This window comes from Cydia splendana, chromosome 6 (genome assembly GCF_910591565.1).
Source record: "Cydia splendana chromosome 6, ilCydSple1.2, whole genome shotgun sequence".
NCBI classification, from domain to species: domain Eukaryota; kingdom Metazoa; phylum Arthropoda; class Insecta; order Lepidoptera; family Tortricidae; genus Cydia; species Cydia splendana.
Window position 1 is genome coordinate 15,348,587 of NC_085965.1, and position 16,515 is coordinate 15,365,101.

Consider the following 16,515-nt stretch of genomic DNA (forward strand, 5'->3'; position numbering starts at 1 on the left):
GACAGGTTTTTGCAAGATAGGTATTGGCGAAACTTCTAAACCGGCAGTTTGCCTTAGCGATAATTTAAGTAATTTTCTCAACAAGACGTGGGATAATATATATCTAAGTAGGTATCTAGTTACACATTATTATAAACTGCCCATAAAAGCGTTCGTCAAGCTTCGTAAGTAGGTACTTACCTAATGTACATCGTTTTACTTCTAATGAAATCTACCTATATCTATGCCTATACAAATACCAACGAAGTACTAACTTTACCACGAGAGACGAGAGTGCCAATATGTAATAGGCTTTTCAATAAAATCTTACGTGCCTATCTGTGTAGGTACCTATAGTAAGTAAGTATCTATTTTCATGCCAATTAATTATTTACGTGTCTTATAATTATCTAAACTAAGTAGGTAGGTACCTAATAGGTACCTATTAGGTAAGCTAAATTCCTAGTCAGGTAAATTTTATTCTGAATTTAAGAATAAAAATAACAAAATAATTTCAGTTACCCCTGAACGCACTACGCATTGTAAAACAAAGGTTTTCAGCATATTTCCAGTCGTGTCAGCGATACAACACACTAGGGTAAAGAAGTACTAATATCTTTCAAGAACATGGCGCTCTTGCGCTCTTTTGGCTCCCGACGGTAAACACAGCTGTCACATCGGGCCGCTATTCTCGACGGATCAATACTGTTATCAGAGCGTAGGTGTTTATGCGCGTAGTACACACACAGCCGCGCACCGATGAGGTCGCTCGCGATAACGTAAACGGGAAATGTGAATGATGCCACTTCCCGAACTGTTGAAAAGGGCCTCGAGCTACTTCCTAGGACTGGAGTTCGAGGACTATGAAGAACTACCAGATTATGTCGACAATGAAATATTATTCTGCAAAAACAACGTGTGCGTACATCCTCCAACAGTCGCGAGGCATGAGCTCGATGTTATCCACCATCCAGGCTATCTAACTGTGACTACCAAGGTATTTACAGATCAACATAACAATGCCAAACGACCCACGCTATTCTTAAATTGGATACCTAATTCTACGCTCAAGAAATGCCCTTCAGCCGTAGAAACAAGCCCGAGCGATGAGTTGGGACTACGTAAAACTACCAAAGAAACAAAGCCAAATGACTCAAATAAGAAGATCGATTCTAACAACGAAAACGCATTTTCAGACTCCTCAGAAACAACTAGTATTAATTCTAACTCAGACAAACATAGTATTAAGTCTAACGATACGCGGTACACGCATACGCAAGAAGATTTGACATCCAGCTCAAAACCTACGGTAAAGACCGTTGATTCGGCCAAAGATAGCGTTTTCGGGAGTTTTGAGAAAGATGAAAACAAGGAAGATGTGTTTATGTTTGATAAACACGTGAGGTCGCAGTCTATGACATCAGTCAACATAACTATTGCTAACCCGACCGTCGAAAACATCGATTTGACTCCTGACTCGATGTCTGGTGACAAGTTTATAAGGTCACTCTCCATGAGCTCGTGTGACGAAGGCAACCCCAATTGGATGAGCACTCCTGAGTTTCTAGCGCTGAAGCATAACCTGGTGTTTCCTGAGAGTGTGCAGAGCTCACCGGTACCACAGAGACGCGCGCCGATTAAATGTCGAAGGTTAGTATACAAGAAGCACACAAAACCGGTGGTTTGTCTACGGCAAGAAGACATTCTTAAGTGACCATCCCAAGAATAGACCTTATCGCGACGTAATAAGGTTGATGAATCGATCACTTATCTATGCCTTCGATGATAATTAAAAACATTAGCATACCTACTACTAATTTAATCTTCAAAGTTGGCAAAGCTAATGCAATCTTGAAATTGCATATCATTACGTCAGGATAATCGGATCCTAACTGGGATTGATATTGTGATATTGTGTATACCTATAAGAGTAGAGTAAGGAAGGTTACACACATATGGTTGGGGAGCCCAAGAGGGGAATTATGTAGTTACTCGTACCCGAGCCTCGAGCTCGTCAGATAAAGATATGAGTGATATTTTACTACCCCGTGGGCGTGGAGTCTACCTTATCCACTTTTTAGCCGTCTATGTTGATCCGTTGGTTGGTGTGGGGTTCAAGAAATCGTTAAAGCAGCTTAGTGTCGTTTGGTCATTTTAGTCCAAGTTGATGCTATAATTGTGTTATTACTAAATCTAACAATAATTTGCATGCATTTCCTTAATCTGACGGTTACAATGTGAAAATCGGGTGTCGAACTTGTGATCGTCAGATTAAGGAAATGCGTACATATACTTGTCAGATTAAGTTGTAGAACAATTAGGTATAGCATTAATTTGGACCTAAACGACCAAATCCACAATCTACTTAACGATTTTTTTTAACCCTCCACCAACCCCCCGAAATTTAAAAAAATCTGTAGACGCTTTCGCAAATTTTTAATCAATGTTTCCAATGGATAATTAGATCTACGCATTTTAAGTATACCTTCCAGATAGGATTACGATTTGATACATAAATTTAGGATATCTTCAACACACACTAAACCTGTAACCTACATTCATATTACATCAAATCGATTTCTCACTAAAGTAGCTAGCTAGTACTCATTAATAATGCAACGTATGCACTAGCTATCGGGCACGTTACACGATACCATAACCGCAATTAATTAACTTACATGTAGTATAACAACGCAATGGTGTATTCAGTACCTACATTTTTGCTGCACATATGTAGTGAATTTTTATTTATCTTATCTTATTTTACAGTCGAGTTGACCTCGCGGGCTCCTTTATGGTAATTAAGATGCAACCGGCAAAACGCTATGAGAAGGACCTAAGGCACCTAAGCCATGCTTGATATGATAGCTTTCATCCATGTGCTAAGTAATACTTGCCGATTATATTAAAATATATTGTTCAGCATTATCTCTACGTAGGGACGAAGCGTAGGTGTCGCTGTTTACAGAAATAATCTAGGTGGTAGGTAGGTAGGTATGTTAGATTAATCATAAATATCATAATATGAAACTTATAGGATTTTTTTGGTAGATATATATTTCGACGATATTTAGATATATCTTTTATTATCTTATTGTAACTAGTTAAAAAGTTTAGTGAATAATATATGAATACTTAATAGGTACAGTACAGACGCATTAGGAAATAGAAATAGGTACCTAATAAATAATGTCACGGCACCACTTTTGATTATACTCTCTTTCCTTAAAACAGATTCATATCATAATCATAAAAACTGTTGAAGGAAAATTAAGTAGCTGTACACATTTGCCACGCTGTTAACAAAACACTGTCTCCTGAAATTATGCAAATGGCTTTTAACAGAACGTTGACACTAAAAGACGTAAGCCTTTTTGATATTTTAAACGAAACACCAAAAGCTAAATGTATTCTCAATGTAAATAAGGCAAGCGCCTATCGTTTAAACATTCGTTGGTATTCCGCTTGTCAAGAATTTCAATACAAATACCTACCTACTGTGTTAGGTGTTACTAACACAGGCGAATGCTTTTAAATACGATAAATGAAGTGACGTCGAACATACAATTCTTAGGAAACCATTATATCATAAGATAATAAATATTTATTAAGATAATATCCTCTTCGTTGATCATCAAAGGCGCTATTCTTTAAAACCACTAGAGTCCGACCAAAATAACTCTGCATTGCATTTGCAACGTGTGGCAGTTGGCATCTTTAATGTCAAATTTCTATGAACTTCCTCACTTTATTACAAGTCGGTGCACAGCTTAGACTCTCCTTTCGAAGATTTTTCGGTATCGTCTTGGGTCGTCCCATTCGTTTTTCGTCAAGTTCTTATATTAGTCCTATTCTGCTTTCGTCACTCATTCTACATTGAAAGCCACCGACGATTGTGACGAATGTAGAATGAGCGACGAAAGCAGAATAGGACTAATTTAAGAACTTGACGAAAAACGAATGGAATGACCCACCAAGACGATACCGTTTTTTCTGACAATTTGTTATTGGTCCACATACTCCACAAAGCGTTTTTTTTAATGCCATAACTAAATACCTACCTAGCTCTATCTATTCTCTTTATTGCCATTCGAAAATAATTATCGTAACTAAATACTCGTAGATACCTTCGTACAACAGCAACACTCTTAACAACTGTCCATCGGTGGACCTTATGCTTTTTAGGGTTCCGTACCCAAAGGGTTAAACGGGACCCTATTACTAAGACTCGGCTGTCCGTCCGTCCATCCGTCCGTCCGTCCATCTGTCACCAGGCTGTATCTCGTGATCTGTGATAGACAGCTGAAATTTTCACAGATGATGTATTTCTGTTGCCGCTATAACAACAAATACTAAAAACAGAATAAAATAAAGATTTAAGTGGGGCTCCCATACAACATAGGTGATTTTTGACCGAAGTTAAGCAACGTCGGGCGGGGTCAGTACTTGGATGGGTGACCGTTTTTATAGATAATGGTACGGAACCCTTCGTGTGTGTGCGAGTCCGACTCGCACTTGGCCGGTTTTTGTAATAAGGTTTACGAATTGTCAGTTAACAGGGTGGTTGATAGTAGGTAATTATTACTATAGGTATAAAGCGCCTTTGGTTTCATGTTAAGCTCATCTACGGCCTGCTGTCCATTATATCCAGATAGGGATTGCAATCCGGTCCGGCGGATCCGGTAATCCGGCCGGATCCGGCACTTTTTAGGAGCTACCGGATCTGGTTAAAATCACCGGATCCGGACCGGATCCGAGAAAATAGAAAAAAAGAGCGCACACAGCACCCACTGTGCGTTTTAGGTGAGATAAAGGCGACGGATGGAAAAAGAAGTTAAACAGAATAAAGAACGAATGAAAAAGTCAAGATTTAGTAAAATAAGAAGTTATTTAATATGATGATGATTGAGAACAGAAGAGGATTTCCTCTTCTTTCATGTGGGTGGCACGAATGGCACGATACGACGATTACTTAAATACTTAGAAGTACAAATTAAAGGATGAAGATATGTCATGGAAGGCATTTGTAACGACCGGTCTGGCCTAGTGGGTAGTGACACTAGTGACCATTCAGTGACTCTGCCTATGAAGCCGATGGTCCTGGGTTTGAATCCCGGTAAGGGTATTTATTTGTGTGATGAACACAGATATTTGTTCCCGAGTCATGGGTGTTTTCTATGTATACAATTAGCATGTATTTATCAATATACTATACGTGTACAAGCTTTGCTTGGTTTGGGGCTACGAGTAGGTCGATCTGTATAAGATTGTCCCCAAATATTTATTCATGAATTATTTCTTTATTTGTGATTTAGGCTATAAAACTATTTCCACGGATAATAAATGAAAGCAAGATAATATTGGAGCGCGTTTCATATAATTTTGATTAAAAGTAAAATATGTATCTTATTACTAGAATGGATGTCAGCGTTACAAATAATTCCATCCTAGAACAGTTACGAAAACTTGTCCTTTCAAAAAGTTCCAATTCCCATCCCATAATTATCCCATTAACAGGCTTTGGAATCTAATCAAATTTATAATTTTATTGTAAACGTGTGTTGCATGTGAATTTACATATAATAAAATTAATAAATGACTTAGATTTAAAATTTTATTTGAGATTGACATGATATGACACTTTTTTCCTCGTATAACGCATAAAACTTGAAAAATATGTAATTTAATTAACTTTGATATCCTTATACCTAACCGGATCCGGTCCGGCTGGATCCGGCCGTATTGTGGCAAAATCCGGCCGGATCCGGCCGGATTAGAGATGGGTCGCGGGTATTTACCCAATTTACCCACCCAGGTAAATACCCGGTAAATACCCATCTACCCGGTATTTACCCGCCGTATCTACCCAAATGGACGGGTAGATTAATTTCTTGTTGCACATGTCGATTTGTGTTAAAGTGGAGAAATAAACCGAGTTAATGGTTGTAATTATTGTGTGTCATTTAAAATGAAATGGTTTAGTGAAACCTGCAGTTGTAACTAAGGAATTTTTAGTGCAATTTTGATAAATATTAAAAAAAGGCCGTCATAAGATTATTTTTTTTAGATTTGAGTAAATTATCGTACTTACGAGTATACGTTGATAATACACATTCCAACTTCGGTCGGCGGGGGGTGTGGTTGGGGGGAGGGGGATAAAATAGAACTTTTTCATATTTCTTGGAATTTGTCATTAATATCGAAAAGTGTTGTATGTACAAACTAAAGTAGACATAATTTTCTACAAAAAAGGTTATATACATTTTTGTCCTAAAACTAACTGTATTTGACTTATGAGCTTCCCAAGTTGTGATACTGCACAATTTTTTTTTTATGATCATTCATAAGTAGTCTTTATTTTCATCTTTCTAATGTATATTAAAAGCGTTTTAAAACATTTCCGGAAGCCAGGGAATAATTTTACACGATTTTCATAATTGTATTGATATATTAAAATCGAACTTCACCTCATAGCAACCTTTTCGTAATTAGTTTGAACCACAGAACACCGCCTCTAGAAACCTAATATTGGCCATTTTGTTCCCGACGCAAATCACCAAACTGTGAGGTGCGGGAGGGGTGCTCACGGCGTTGCGATTGGTCGTTTCAAACATGGCGCGCTGACACGTGCAAGCGTAGGGATGGGACATGTTCATTACAGGTAGTGGGTACTGCTACCAGTGATACCGAAATGTATTGTGGTAAAATTGTTACCAATTTAGTATAAGTACTTAGAGTAAACTTACTTAATAATTATATTGATTATATACCTTTGGCGTAGGGATGTGACGACCCCATCGCCCGCTGGTTTTACCAGTGCAATCAGTCAACGCAGGGCAGCTTGTGGCGAGCTGTTGGGGATTAGCGACCTCACGTACCCGAGTGCTCCTGGGGAGTTCTGTTACCCGCAAGGAGGGTGGGTGGGACAGGATTCTCTGCCTCTGGCTTGCCTTAGCCGGCCGGCCAGAGTGGAGTCGTTAGAGCTATAAGCTCCAGGGGTGGAAGTGAAATATGCATAAGACGCGAGTTGGCACAGTGGCTGTTAACAGCCACTGGGTAGAAAGCGGCGCACACCTCTCGACACCCCTGAGCCGCTCACACCGGTGTTGCCCTTGAGCCATCCTAGATGTCGCTTTTTGTGGGGGCCCATCTTGTGAGGGCGAGTCACCGTCTGCCGGAAATAAAATTGCATACCGTTTTATTAGGCAGGCGTCCGGTTTTTTTTACCCCATAGCTCAGTACTTAGTCCATCGCTTTCACCCAATAACCTAGTTCATTTTAGATTCCATCAACTCTCAATAGCCCTTACACCCTGGCGGGTGCTGCCTCTGCGTGCGTCCCATGACACGGGCAAGGGCAGCATCCGCTCGGTGTACCCCTTACATTTCATTAAAGTGTCAAAAGGGCCTCTACGTGTTGGCTTCGGCTCCGCGCATGCCTCCCAAAGGTCCGGAACACCATTGTTCCGTGATGGGAAAGACATACAAATAATAATATTGATTAATTTAATATTTCATTAAGTAATTTAACAATGTACCTGAAATTTTTACTTAACATATTAGGGCATTTCTGCTTAAAGTACCCAGAACATGAATTTTAAAGTTTAGAATTTTTATATTATTTCCACTCAGAATCGCAATCTCTTTTGATACGAGAAAAAAGTGTCGCCGAAATCTCATACAATTATTTTCTTTTGTCCGTTTTATTAAGGTCATAGAAGGTTGTATTGAAAACATATTCAAATGGACTAATAACATATGCCTATTACAAATCAACTCCGAGTTCTCTCGCACTTATTTGAAGTTCATCATCAGGTCCATCTCGAGACATGAGACCTAACTGCTCACCTACAGGATTCTAAAAAACCCATACAACATATGTCTATCACAAACCAACACCGAGTTCCCTCGCACTTCTTTGAAGTTCATCATCAGGTCTATCTCGTGACATGAGACCTAACTGCTCACCTAGAGGATTCTAAAAAACTCATACAACATATGTCTATCACAAACCAACACCGAGTTCCCTCGCACTTCTTTGGAGTTCATCATCAGGTCCATCTCGTGATATGAGAGCTAACTGCTCACCTAGAGGATTCTAAAAAACCCATACAACATATGTCTATCACAAATCAACACCGAGTGCCCTCGCACTTCTTTGAAGTTCATCATCAGGTCCATCTCGTGACATGCGGCCTAACTGCTCCGCTGGCCTAGAGGATTCTAAAAAACTTACACAACATATTTCCTATATATTATGTCTAAAATGGTACAATACGGTATGACGAAGCACGAAGTTTCCGCAACTGAAAAACCATCATCGTCACATCACTAGTCGAAAGGGAAAGGGATAGCGCATTGCATTTTCAAGTTGACGAAAAGGGACGGACATACTTCGCCTCTGCTTACTGACCAGTATAAAATGAACCCCGCGGACAAGAAACATTATTCAATGAAATAATGAATTTGACTTTCCTGTGGGATGTTATTCCATCTGTTTCGTAAGTAGATGTCTTAGATGACTTGCCACACCATTTTACGCTGCAATATCCCATGATTTCCCAATGAATTCAATAGTTTACGATTTATTTTCTTAGACTCGTGCACACTGCTAACAGGTCGTTACGTTGGGCGCAACTGATCGGAGCGGCGCGCGAACAATCTTATATTTGACCTATACACCATACGGGTGGTGACCGCGAGTCGTCCTATAAGCTCGGTCTATAGGGGTTGGTCTGTGGTTTGAACATACATTTTATGTAACATTATAAAAAAATACTTAAATTAATCTTATTTATACTCACATACCATTAAACTCATTAAATTTAAAAGAAAAACGAAAATACCCGCGTATTTACCCGCGGGTAGGTAAATATCGGGTATTTACCGGGTAAATACCCGCTTTCGGGTATTTACCCGGGTAGTTACCCATCTCTGGCCGGATTGATCAAATCAATCCGGTTTGCAATCCCTAGATCCAGAGCATTATGCCACTTGCACAGCACTACATCTAATAGGACTAAGATAATATACATTCTACTTAATTAACACATATTTAACATGTAATTAAAAGCCTACGTCAAACAAGTGCGCGGAACTGTGTGGGTGTTCTGTTCTTCTATTTTTAGTATCTACCTACCGGCTCCCAGTCCCACTTCAAGTAAAGCTAAAATTGCTCTAAGCTCTCCTTTAAGTAGGTACATATAAACTGGAAATCTTAGTCAGCATATCAACACAGATAAAAAAATAGCAGATATGCCATCCCCGCATAAAAAAATTGAAAAACTGGTACTTTGTTCAGTTATTCTGCTTGGATTTTCTTTAGCATCGTTATTATTACTCTACTATAGTTTGTCCCTTGAAACCATGATATGCAGGGTATTATACTGTATTTAAAATAAATTATTTTACACCATGCATGAAATAAAGCATCAGATAACAATTAGAAAAACACACATAGGAGTTATTTTTAAACACAAGTTCTATTTAATAAATCGGATACAAATATAAAAAGTAGGTGAGTTGACCGTGACGTCACGATGTAATGTTTCATATAAATTCCATATTAGCAAATCGTTTTGACAGTTCTAAAAAAGTAACTGATTTGACTAGTAGGCAAATACCCTATTAAAACTAAGTGTTAGACATATGTATGACATGACTAGGATTCATGCTCTCGATCCGAAATCATTTTACACAACGAACGAGAAAAGAAAGTTATCGATGTCATCATCATAATTGCATGGGTTGTCGACTGTCAATTAGTCATTATACTGACCAACAAACAGTTTTCTAGGGTGTGATTTCATTTTTATAGATATGATTTAGTATTAGAGTTAGACCAAGACAAGTCTGCAACGATTTTGATAGCACACGCAGTGCAAGTGTTATTTTAAACTTCTATAAAATGATGACGTATAAATGACACTTGCACTGCGTGTGCTATCAAAATCGACTTGTCTTGGTCTAACTCTATTTATTTTTTAATCTTTGTCATTCCTGAAAGTGAAAGGTCGCCTACTCATCATTAAGTATGCCGACGAGCGCTCTTTATCGTAATAATCAGCCGATTGTTCTCAAAGAATGTTCAGAATTTCATTATTGCTGGCTGGATCCGTCGCCTACTAGCTAGCTAGGGGTAACCCTGACATATCGATATGGCCTTGGATGCCTAAAATGGAGTAGGGAGCTAGTCCTAGTTCCTAGATGGCGGCGTATGAAATGATTTATTTGTAAATGGAATTGAAATAAAAATATATTATTACGAGTTGGATGTCACTGTGATAAAAGAGCTGGCATAAGCATTTTACGAATTTGCGGTTCAGAGAGGAAATGGTGCCGGCTACCTCGGCTAGGTCACGAGGATCCTGTTTAGATTTAACTTTTAATATTAGTGTTATCTTTAATCAATTAAGTTAATTTTACGAAGTTATAGGTATATATCTCTGGTTTTACCTATTCGACTACTTTTCGGAGAGTACGTATATATGGCATGGCCTTAAAGGCAAATTAAGATAAATTTATAAGGTAAGCAACGTTTTTTAGACAAATGTTAACCGCATCAGGGCTTGTATAAAAAAAAAAGGATTTTAGAAATCTTATTTACTAGTCATCCCACCTTTCTCTGAACTGAATTGCTTTGTTACGTAAATATCCTACCTATGACATCGACCGATACCAATCAAAGTATCACAATGATAAAGGTACTATTGATTTGACGTCTTTTGTGCGCAGGTAATGATAGGGAAGCCATTTATAGGAGGGGGAAATTAGAAGTAGGTAACTTTAGCCCTTTGCACGCCCTTTAAGAGGTACAGACTGCCCTAAGATAAAGTTTATTGGCAACCATGAAGACTTGCTCGCTCCTAGTAAAGACGCAGCCCTATGGGCCAAGACATTGGATATAGTTCTTTCATTCTTTATTACTTTCTAATACTTTAAGCGACTCGAATCTTGCCATACGATTAAATAAATAAAGAGGTGTATATAGAGGTACCTTTGAGCATCCTTTTCTGACTAAATACTAGGTATGTGTTTTTGATGAAAGACGCATATAGGTATACCTATCTATAGGCACGTACCTTAGGTAGATGCCAAATAGGAATTATTTAGGCATTCGTTTTTGAAACGGATCTTGGCAATCTTCCATCCTTTAGGTAGGTACAAGGTACCATTGTCAATTGTGAAGCAGTTTATCGCCGGCAGTCATAATAATACCTACATTTAGCGATGTAGTTGTTCGTACTTAGCTCTAGTTAAAAATCGGGCAAGTGCGAGTCGGACTCGCGCACGAAGGGTTCCGTACCATATAAAAAAAACAAAAACAAAAAAAAAAAAGCAAAAAAAAAACGGTCACCCATCCAAGTACTGACCACTCCCGACGTTGCTTAACTTTGGTCAAAAATCACGTTTGTTGTATGGGAGCCCCATTTAAATCTTTATTTTATTCTGTTTTTAGTATTTGTTGTTATAGCGGCAACAGAAATACATCATCTGTGAAAATTTCAACTGTCTAGCTATCACGGTTCGTGACATACAGCCTGGTGACAGACGGACGGACGGACGGACAGCGAAGTCTTAGTAATAGGGTCCCGTTTTACCCTTTGGGTACGGAACCCTAAAAATGGTATTAGCTGAATAAAACCAGGTAGGTACCTAAGTATCTGAGTGCTGGTTATTAGGCGCGCGACTTTTAAATGGGTTATGGCAATACCTATATATGTTTGTTCTGGGTACTTATATCATGCGAGTTTTACGATTTTCAAAGCGATGCAAAAGGCCCTATGGCCCTATGGCTATGGGTCCTATGGTATGGTATGGTAGTATAGGGCAAGGCATAACTGAACCCCACCGGCGCAGCATACAAGGATCTTAATAATATCCTATATCTTCAATTGTTTTTGCACCAGGTTCTCAGTGGATCTGAGCCAGATGCGATCCCTGCGGCTGTTCTTCAACGACGACAACTGCACATGTGGGCAGCTGGTGGTCGCGTCCCGCGAGTCGCAGTACAAGATCCTGCATTTTCATCATGGCGGGCTGGATCACCTGGCCCAGGTGCTGCACCGGTGGCATTCGTTGTTGCACAACATCAGGCGGGCGCCGGGTAAGGAGCACTTAACAACCTCTCCGTTTAATATACTCAGTATTTACCCGTATCATTTCCATATGGCGGATTATACCACCTGGCACGGTAGCATTCCCTGCTGCACAATATTAGAAGCTCCAGTTAAGAGGTCTCTTCTAACAACCTTCTCTTAGCCTTTAGCCTCAGCATCTACTTCTAAACTTCCACCATGAAGGGCTGGTCCACCTGGCGCAATTGTTGCACCAGTAGCTCTCATTGGTGCACAACAATAACGAGCGGCGGGTTAGGCTTAGGTGCATCTTCTTACGTTTATCCCAGGACGTTACCACCACCAAGGCACTTAATGCTGTTCTGTTCTGAGTGAAAATCTACTCTTAACCTTCCACCAAATACATTATAGTACATACACTAAGGTCAGTAGCAATGTTAATAAAAGCCCCACTTTTGTAAATATTATTTCGGAATCATTCGTCCAAAAGCCACACTCAACCGTAATAACAAAATAAGGACGTCGGAGCAACCCTTATTTCGCCTTTTGGTCCGTTTATGGAGTGGCTACACAAGCTTGTACTTAATTCCATTATCCTTATGTTACGCCACTTACGCGGTCCGAGGATCATCAACACTCTTAATGCAATATAAACTCAATTACAGGATCAGAAGAGCCCAATTTACCGTATCGACATTTCATGGTCTGCCGTCCCGAAGTACAAAAATCAGAGCAGCATCCCGAAGAAGGAAAGATACCGAAAATTACGCCGGAAATATTTTATGGAAAAGTCATGAATGGCAAGGGATTGATAGAAGATGACTTGTTCCTGAGAAAAGGCGTTTTCTTTGGAGGTTTAGATAAGGAGTTACGAAGAGAGGTTTGGCCGTTTTTGCTTCACTGTTACCCATATAATACTACTTATGACGAACGGGAAATTATTCTTCAGTTAAGGACTAGAGAATATGAAGAAATTACTCGGAAAAGGCTGGAGAAGATGACCCCGGAGCAATACGCACTGTTTTGGAAGAACGTGCAGTGCGTAATTGAGAAAGACGTCGTGAGGACGGATCGGGGGAATCCATTCTTTGCCGGCGAAAACAATTATAATGTAGAGATTATGAAGAATATTTTGCTGAATTATGCTGTATATAATCCTGTTTTAGGGTAAGTACCATAGCCCACACAGTTCACTAGCAATTCGTAAATCTTAGTCTGTGTAATTTTTGCGGAGACTAAGATCTACGGTCAGTTAAGAGAGTTGTTAAATTGTTATTTGTTAGTACAAAAAAACGGTTTTAGACCATTGTTTTCACAAATCTGTTTTCAGCTGCCACCCTTTGTGCAAAAAATAACATATAAATCTTTAAACCTCATTTTACGGACAAAGAACAAACTAAAATTAACCTTAATAATTGGCTCTGTCGTAGAACCAGCCTAATTTAATTCCAATCTATGGTCCCGGCCAATTTATAAACCTGTGAAATTGAAATTTATGAATTACATGAAATGATAAAGTAGGGTAGTAATAATAAAGTAGGGTAAGTTTTCAAAATTCATAATATTTCGTTTCAGCTATACGCAAGGCATGAGTGACTTGTTGGCGCCCGTGCTCTGCGAAATCAATTGCGAAGCAGAAGCCTTCTGGTGCTTCGTGGGGCTGATGCAGCGAGCCATATTTGTGTGCACACCTACAGACAATGATATGGATATTAATCTTGTAAGTACTGCATACAGTTGACTGCTGCATATAGGGAACGAGTAGGTAGGTATAGAATAGAGTAGGTGGTGTAAAGCCCTGCAAACTCCGCATTGAAATGCGAATTGCTGCAGAACAAATAGATATACATGTTGGCTATTAGTGCTTCAGCATAATACAGCCAGAGAAAGTGAACTTACCTAGTACCGTTAGAAAAGTTTAATTTTACTTCTCTAAGTTGGCAATGCAACGTCTTTATCTACTAGAAACGGTAGTGTCCCCGCCAAGTCGCATCTACCTCTTTTCTCAGAGCCATTTGTCAGGGCATTTAACATTTTTATTTTAAGCACTTGTTCAGAAGGTATGCTTTGATGGCATAAGTACTAATGCATACCTATTACGATTTATGTAATTATGTCTGTTCCAGAGTTACCTACGTGAATTAATAAGGATAATGTTACCGCATTTCTACAAGCACTTGGAAAAGCATGTGGACGCAATGGAGCTTCTCTTCTGCCACCGGTGGATATTATTGTAAGTGACGTATTGTTTTTAATGTTTTTATGTTCCTTGACGGAGAGAGAGAGAGAGAGGGGCTCACACAAGTTATTTACGGTGTCGAATGTCACATTCCAGATGTTTCAAGCGCGAATTCACCGAAGCCGTAGCGCTTCGCATGTGGGAGGCGTGCTGGGCGAACTATCAGACGGACTACTTCCACTTGTTTCTCTGCTTGGCCATCATAGCGGTGTACGCCGATGACGTCATCGCCCAGGGCCTCAACACTGATGAGATGCTGCTGCACTTCAGTTCGTTAGGTATGTGGCTTATGACCCGTGGGTCAAGTCAGTCACAACTGTGTTCATCGCGTCCGGGGCCGCCTGAATGGAATAAGAAAACATAGTTCAGTTTCTAATGACGGGACCAACTTTAAGTAGGGCAAACCTTGGCTTATCGGTGATACTTGGTAATTCGGTGATAATGGGTTGTTATCTTTCCCAGAGCTTACAATGCTGAAATGTAAGCAATTAAATCGCTGCCAACCCAATTGCAAGCATCAAAACTGACAGCTGCCAATGATTTTATAGCTCGCATTTCCTCATGGTGAGAACTGTGTAAGATTATAACGGAGTATCACCGAATTACCATGTATCACCGATAAGCCAAGGTTTGCTGTTGTTGAGCATCGTACTAGGATCCAATACGTATGCTGAGCGATCTATAGGATGTCTCGCTCGGTGCTAGAACAAACAGTGGCGAATGGTAGACGACGTTATGGTGGCCTTTAAATTTAAACATGCCTCTAAAGAAATAAGCTATAACATGAAAAAGACTGCAAAAAAACATGGGTAAATGCTCTGCATTCATGCTAAAGTAAGATTTATCTGTTTGCATTATTATTCATGCCGCTAAATTTAGCACTGTCTAAAGGCCGAATTAAACTTGTACGCCATTTGAGTGTGCAATATAATTTATATTATTAATATCATAGAGTAATATAAAAGTAAAGAAAGAGTGGTAATAACTCCATACTTACATCAGTTTTCTTACCAACCACGCGCGTTATTTCGTAGTCGACGTCTAGCGTCAAGTAGCGGAATATATCAGTACTGCTAGTCGACAATAGATGTCGCGGCGAATAAAAACAATAATGCTCAACATTTTTTAGCTAATATTATAACCGGATTACTCGAAACTCTATTTTCAACTCCTTCTGTTTCTAATATTAGTTGTAAATTGTTTTAGGAGTACCTACATTTTTCGTCAGTAGCGACACTGGTGCCATCTGGTGTCAAGTAGCGGTACTGTTAGTTCCACTACTTGACGTTAGATGTCGACTACGAAATAACGCGCGTTTTGGTAAGAAAACTGATGTATGGAGTTACCACTCTTTCTATAAAACCATAATTGTTCCACAGCAATGTACATGGACGGGCAGCTGATCCTCCGCAAAGCGCGCGGCCTTCTGCACCAGTTCCGGCAGCTGGTGCGCATCCCCTGCTCGCTGGCGGGCCTGTGCCAGCGCTGCGGGCCCGGCATCTGGGACTCGGCGCACCGGCCCAGCGTCGAGTGCAACGGCGAACATGACTTTTGCAAATACGCTGTACAGTAACTCAGTAACTCTCTTTAGGTGACTAACCGACACTCCTGACTTCGGTCGAACTCGGCTCCGCTCGGCTCAGCATTGCTCCGAGCAATTATTATTAGGGTTGGCACCACTTGACTTCCTTTTGCGTGCACGACCACAGATAAGATAATCACTCGAATTTGACAACCCTAAATAGCCGAGAGGGATAGTGCCATATATTAGAAAGGGATAGCATGATTCGACCGATTCGACCCTGAACCGCTGTAAAACTTCGGGTTTGTAGGAAGTGTCCTTTCTGTACGGTAGTACTATTATTTATTCTGTGCCGACACGCCAATTAGTGGTAACTGCAAACATGGGTGGATAACTTGTACTCTTTTAATGCTGCACCGTTCGAGCTGGATATATAGGAGCAATGAAACACGGAACTTCTACAAATATACAAACACGTTCTTACTACACACAATCTTACTGAGCTTGCCATCGATCGTCGTTATTGTATCGTCTGCTACAATAACGACGATCGATGACTACTGACGATACGATGACTGGCGGGCACAGGGGCGTATTTTGAAATTTGGCGCCCCGGGCCAATACGTTTCGCCGCCCCAGAAGTCAAGGAAGAAAAGCAAAATGCGATCCGATGCCGCCCCTATATGCCGCCCCTGGGGG

At 40.0% G+C, this 16,515-nt stretch overlaps 1 protein-coding gene across 1 annotated transcript; it reads left to right on the plus strand.

Annotated features, from left to right (window-relative positions):
- The first annotated feature begins 591 nt into the window (after positions 1-591).
- Positions 592-15,894, plus strand: LOC134791661 (TBC1 domain family member 16). Its single transcript, XM_063762745.1, has 7 exons — positions 592-1,629; positions 11,888-12,084; positions 12,721-13,222; positions 13,631-13,775; positions 14,182-14,288; positions 14,391-14,572; positions 15,674-15,894. The coding sequence occupies exons 1-7, from the start codon at positions 776-778 to the stop codon at positions 15,865-15,867; spliced, it is 2,181 nt and encodes a 726-aa protein (XP_063618815.1). The 5' UTR covers positions 592-775; the 3' UTR covers positions 15,868-15,894.
- The last annotated feature ends 621 nt before the right edge of the window (positions 15,895-16,515 follow it).

Bases quoted from the DNA above. Each gene is read 5' to 3' on its own strand.
- LOC134791661 (XM_063762745.1), top strand. From the start codon at position 776: ATGATGCCACTTCCCGAACTGTTGAAAAGGGCCTCGAGCTACTTCCTA. The intron at 12,085-12,720 runs GTAAGGAGCACT...ACTCAATTACAG, and splicing joins CAACATCAGGCGGGCGCCGG to GATCAGAAGAGCCCAATTTA. The intron at 13,223-13,630 runs GTAAGTACCATA...ATTTCGTTTCAG, and splicing joins GTATATAATCCTGTTTTAGG to CTATACGCAAGGCATGAGTG.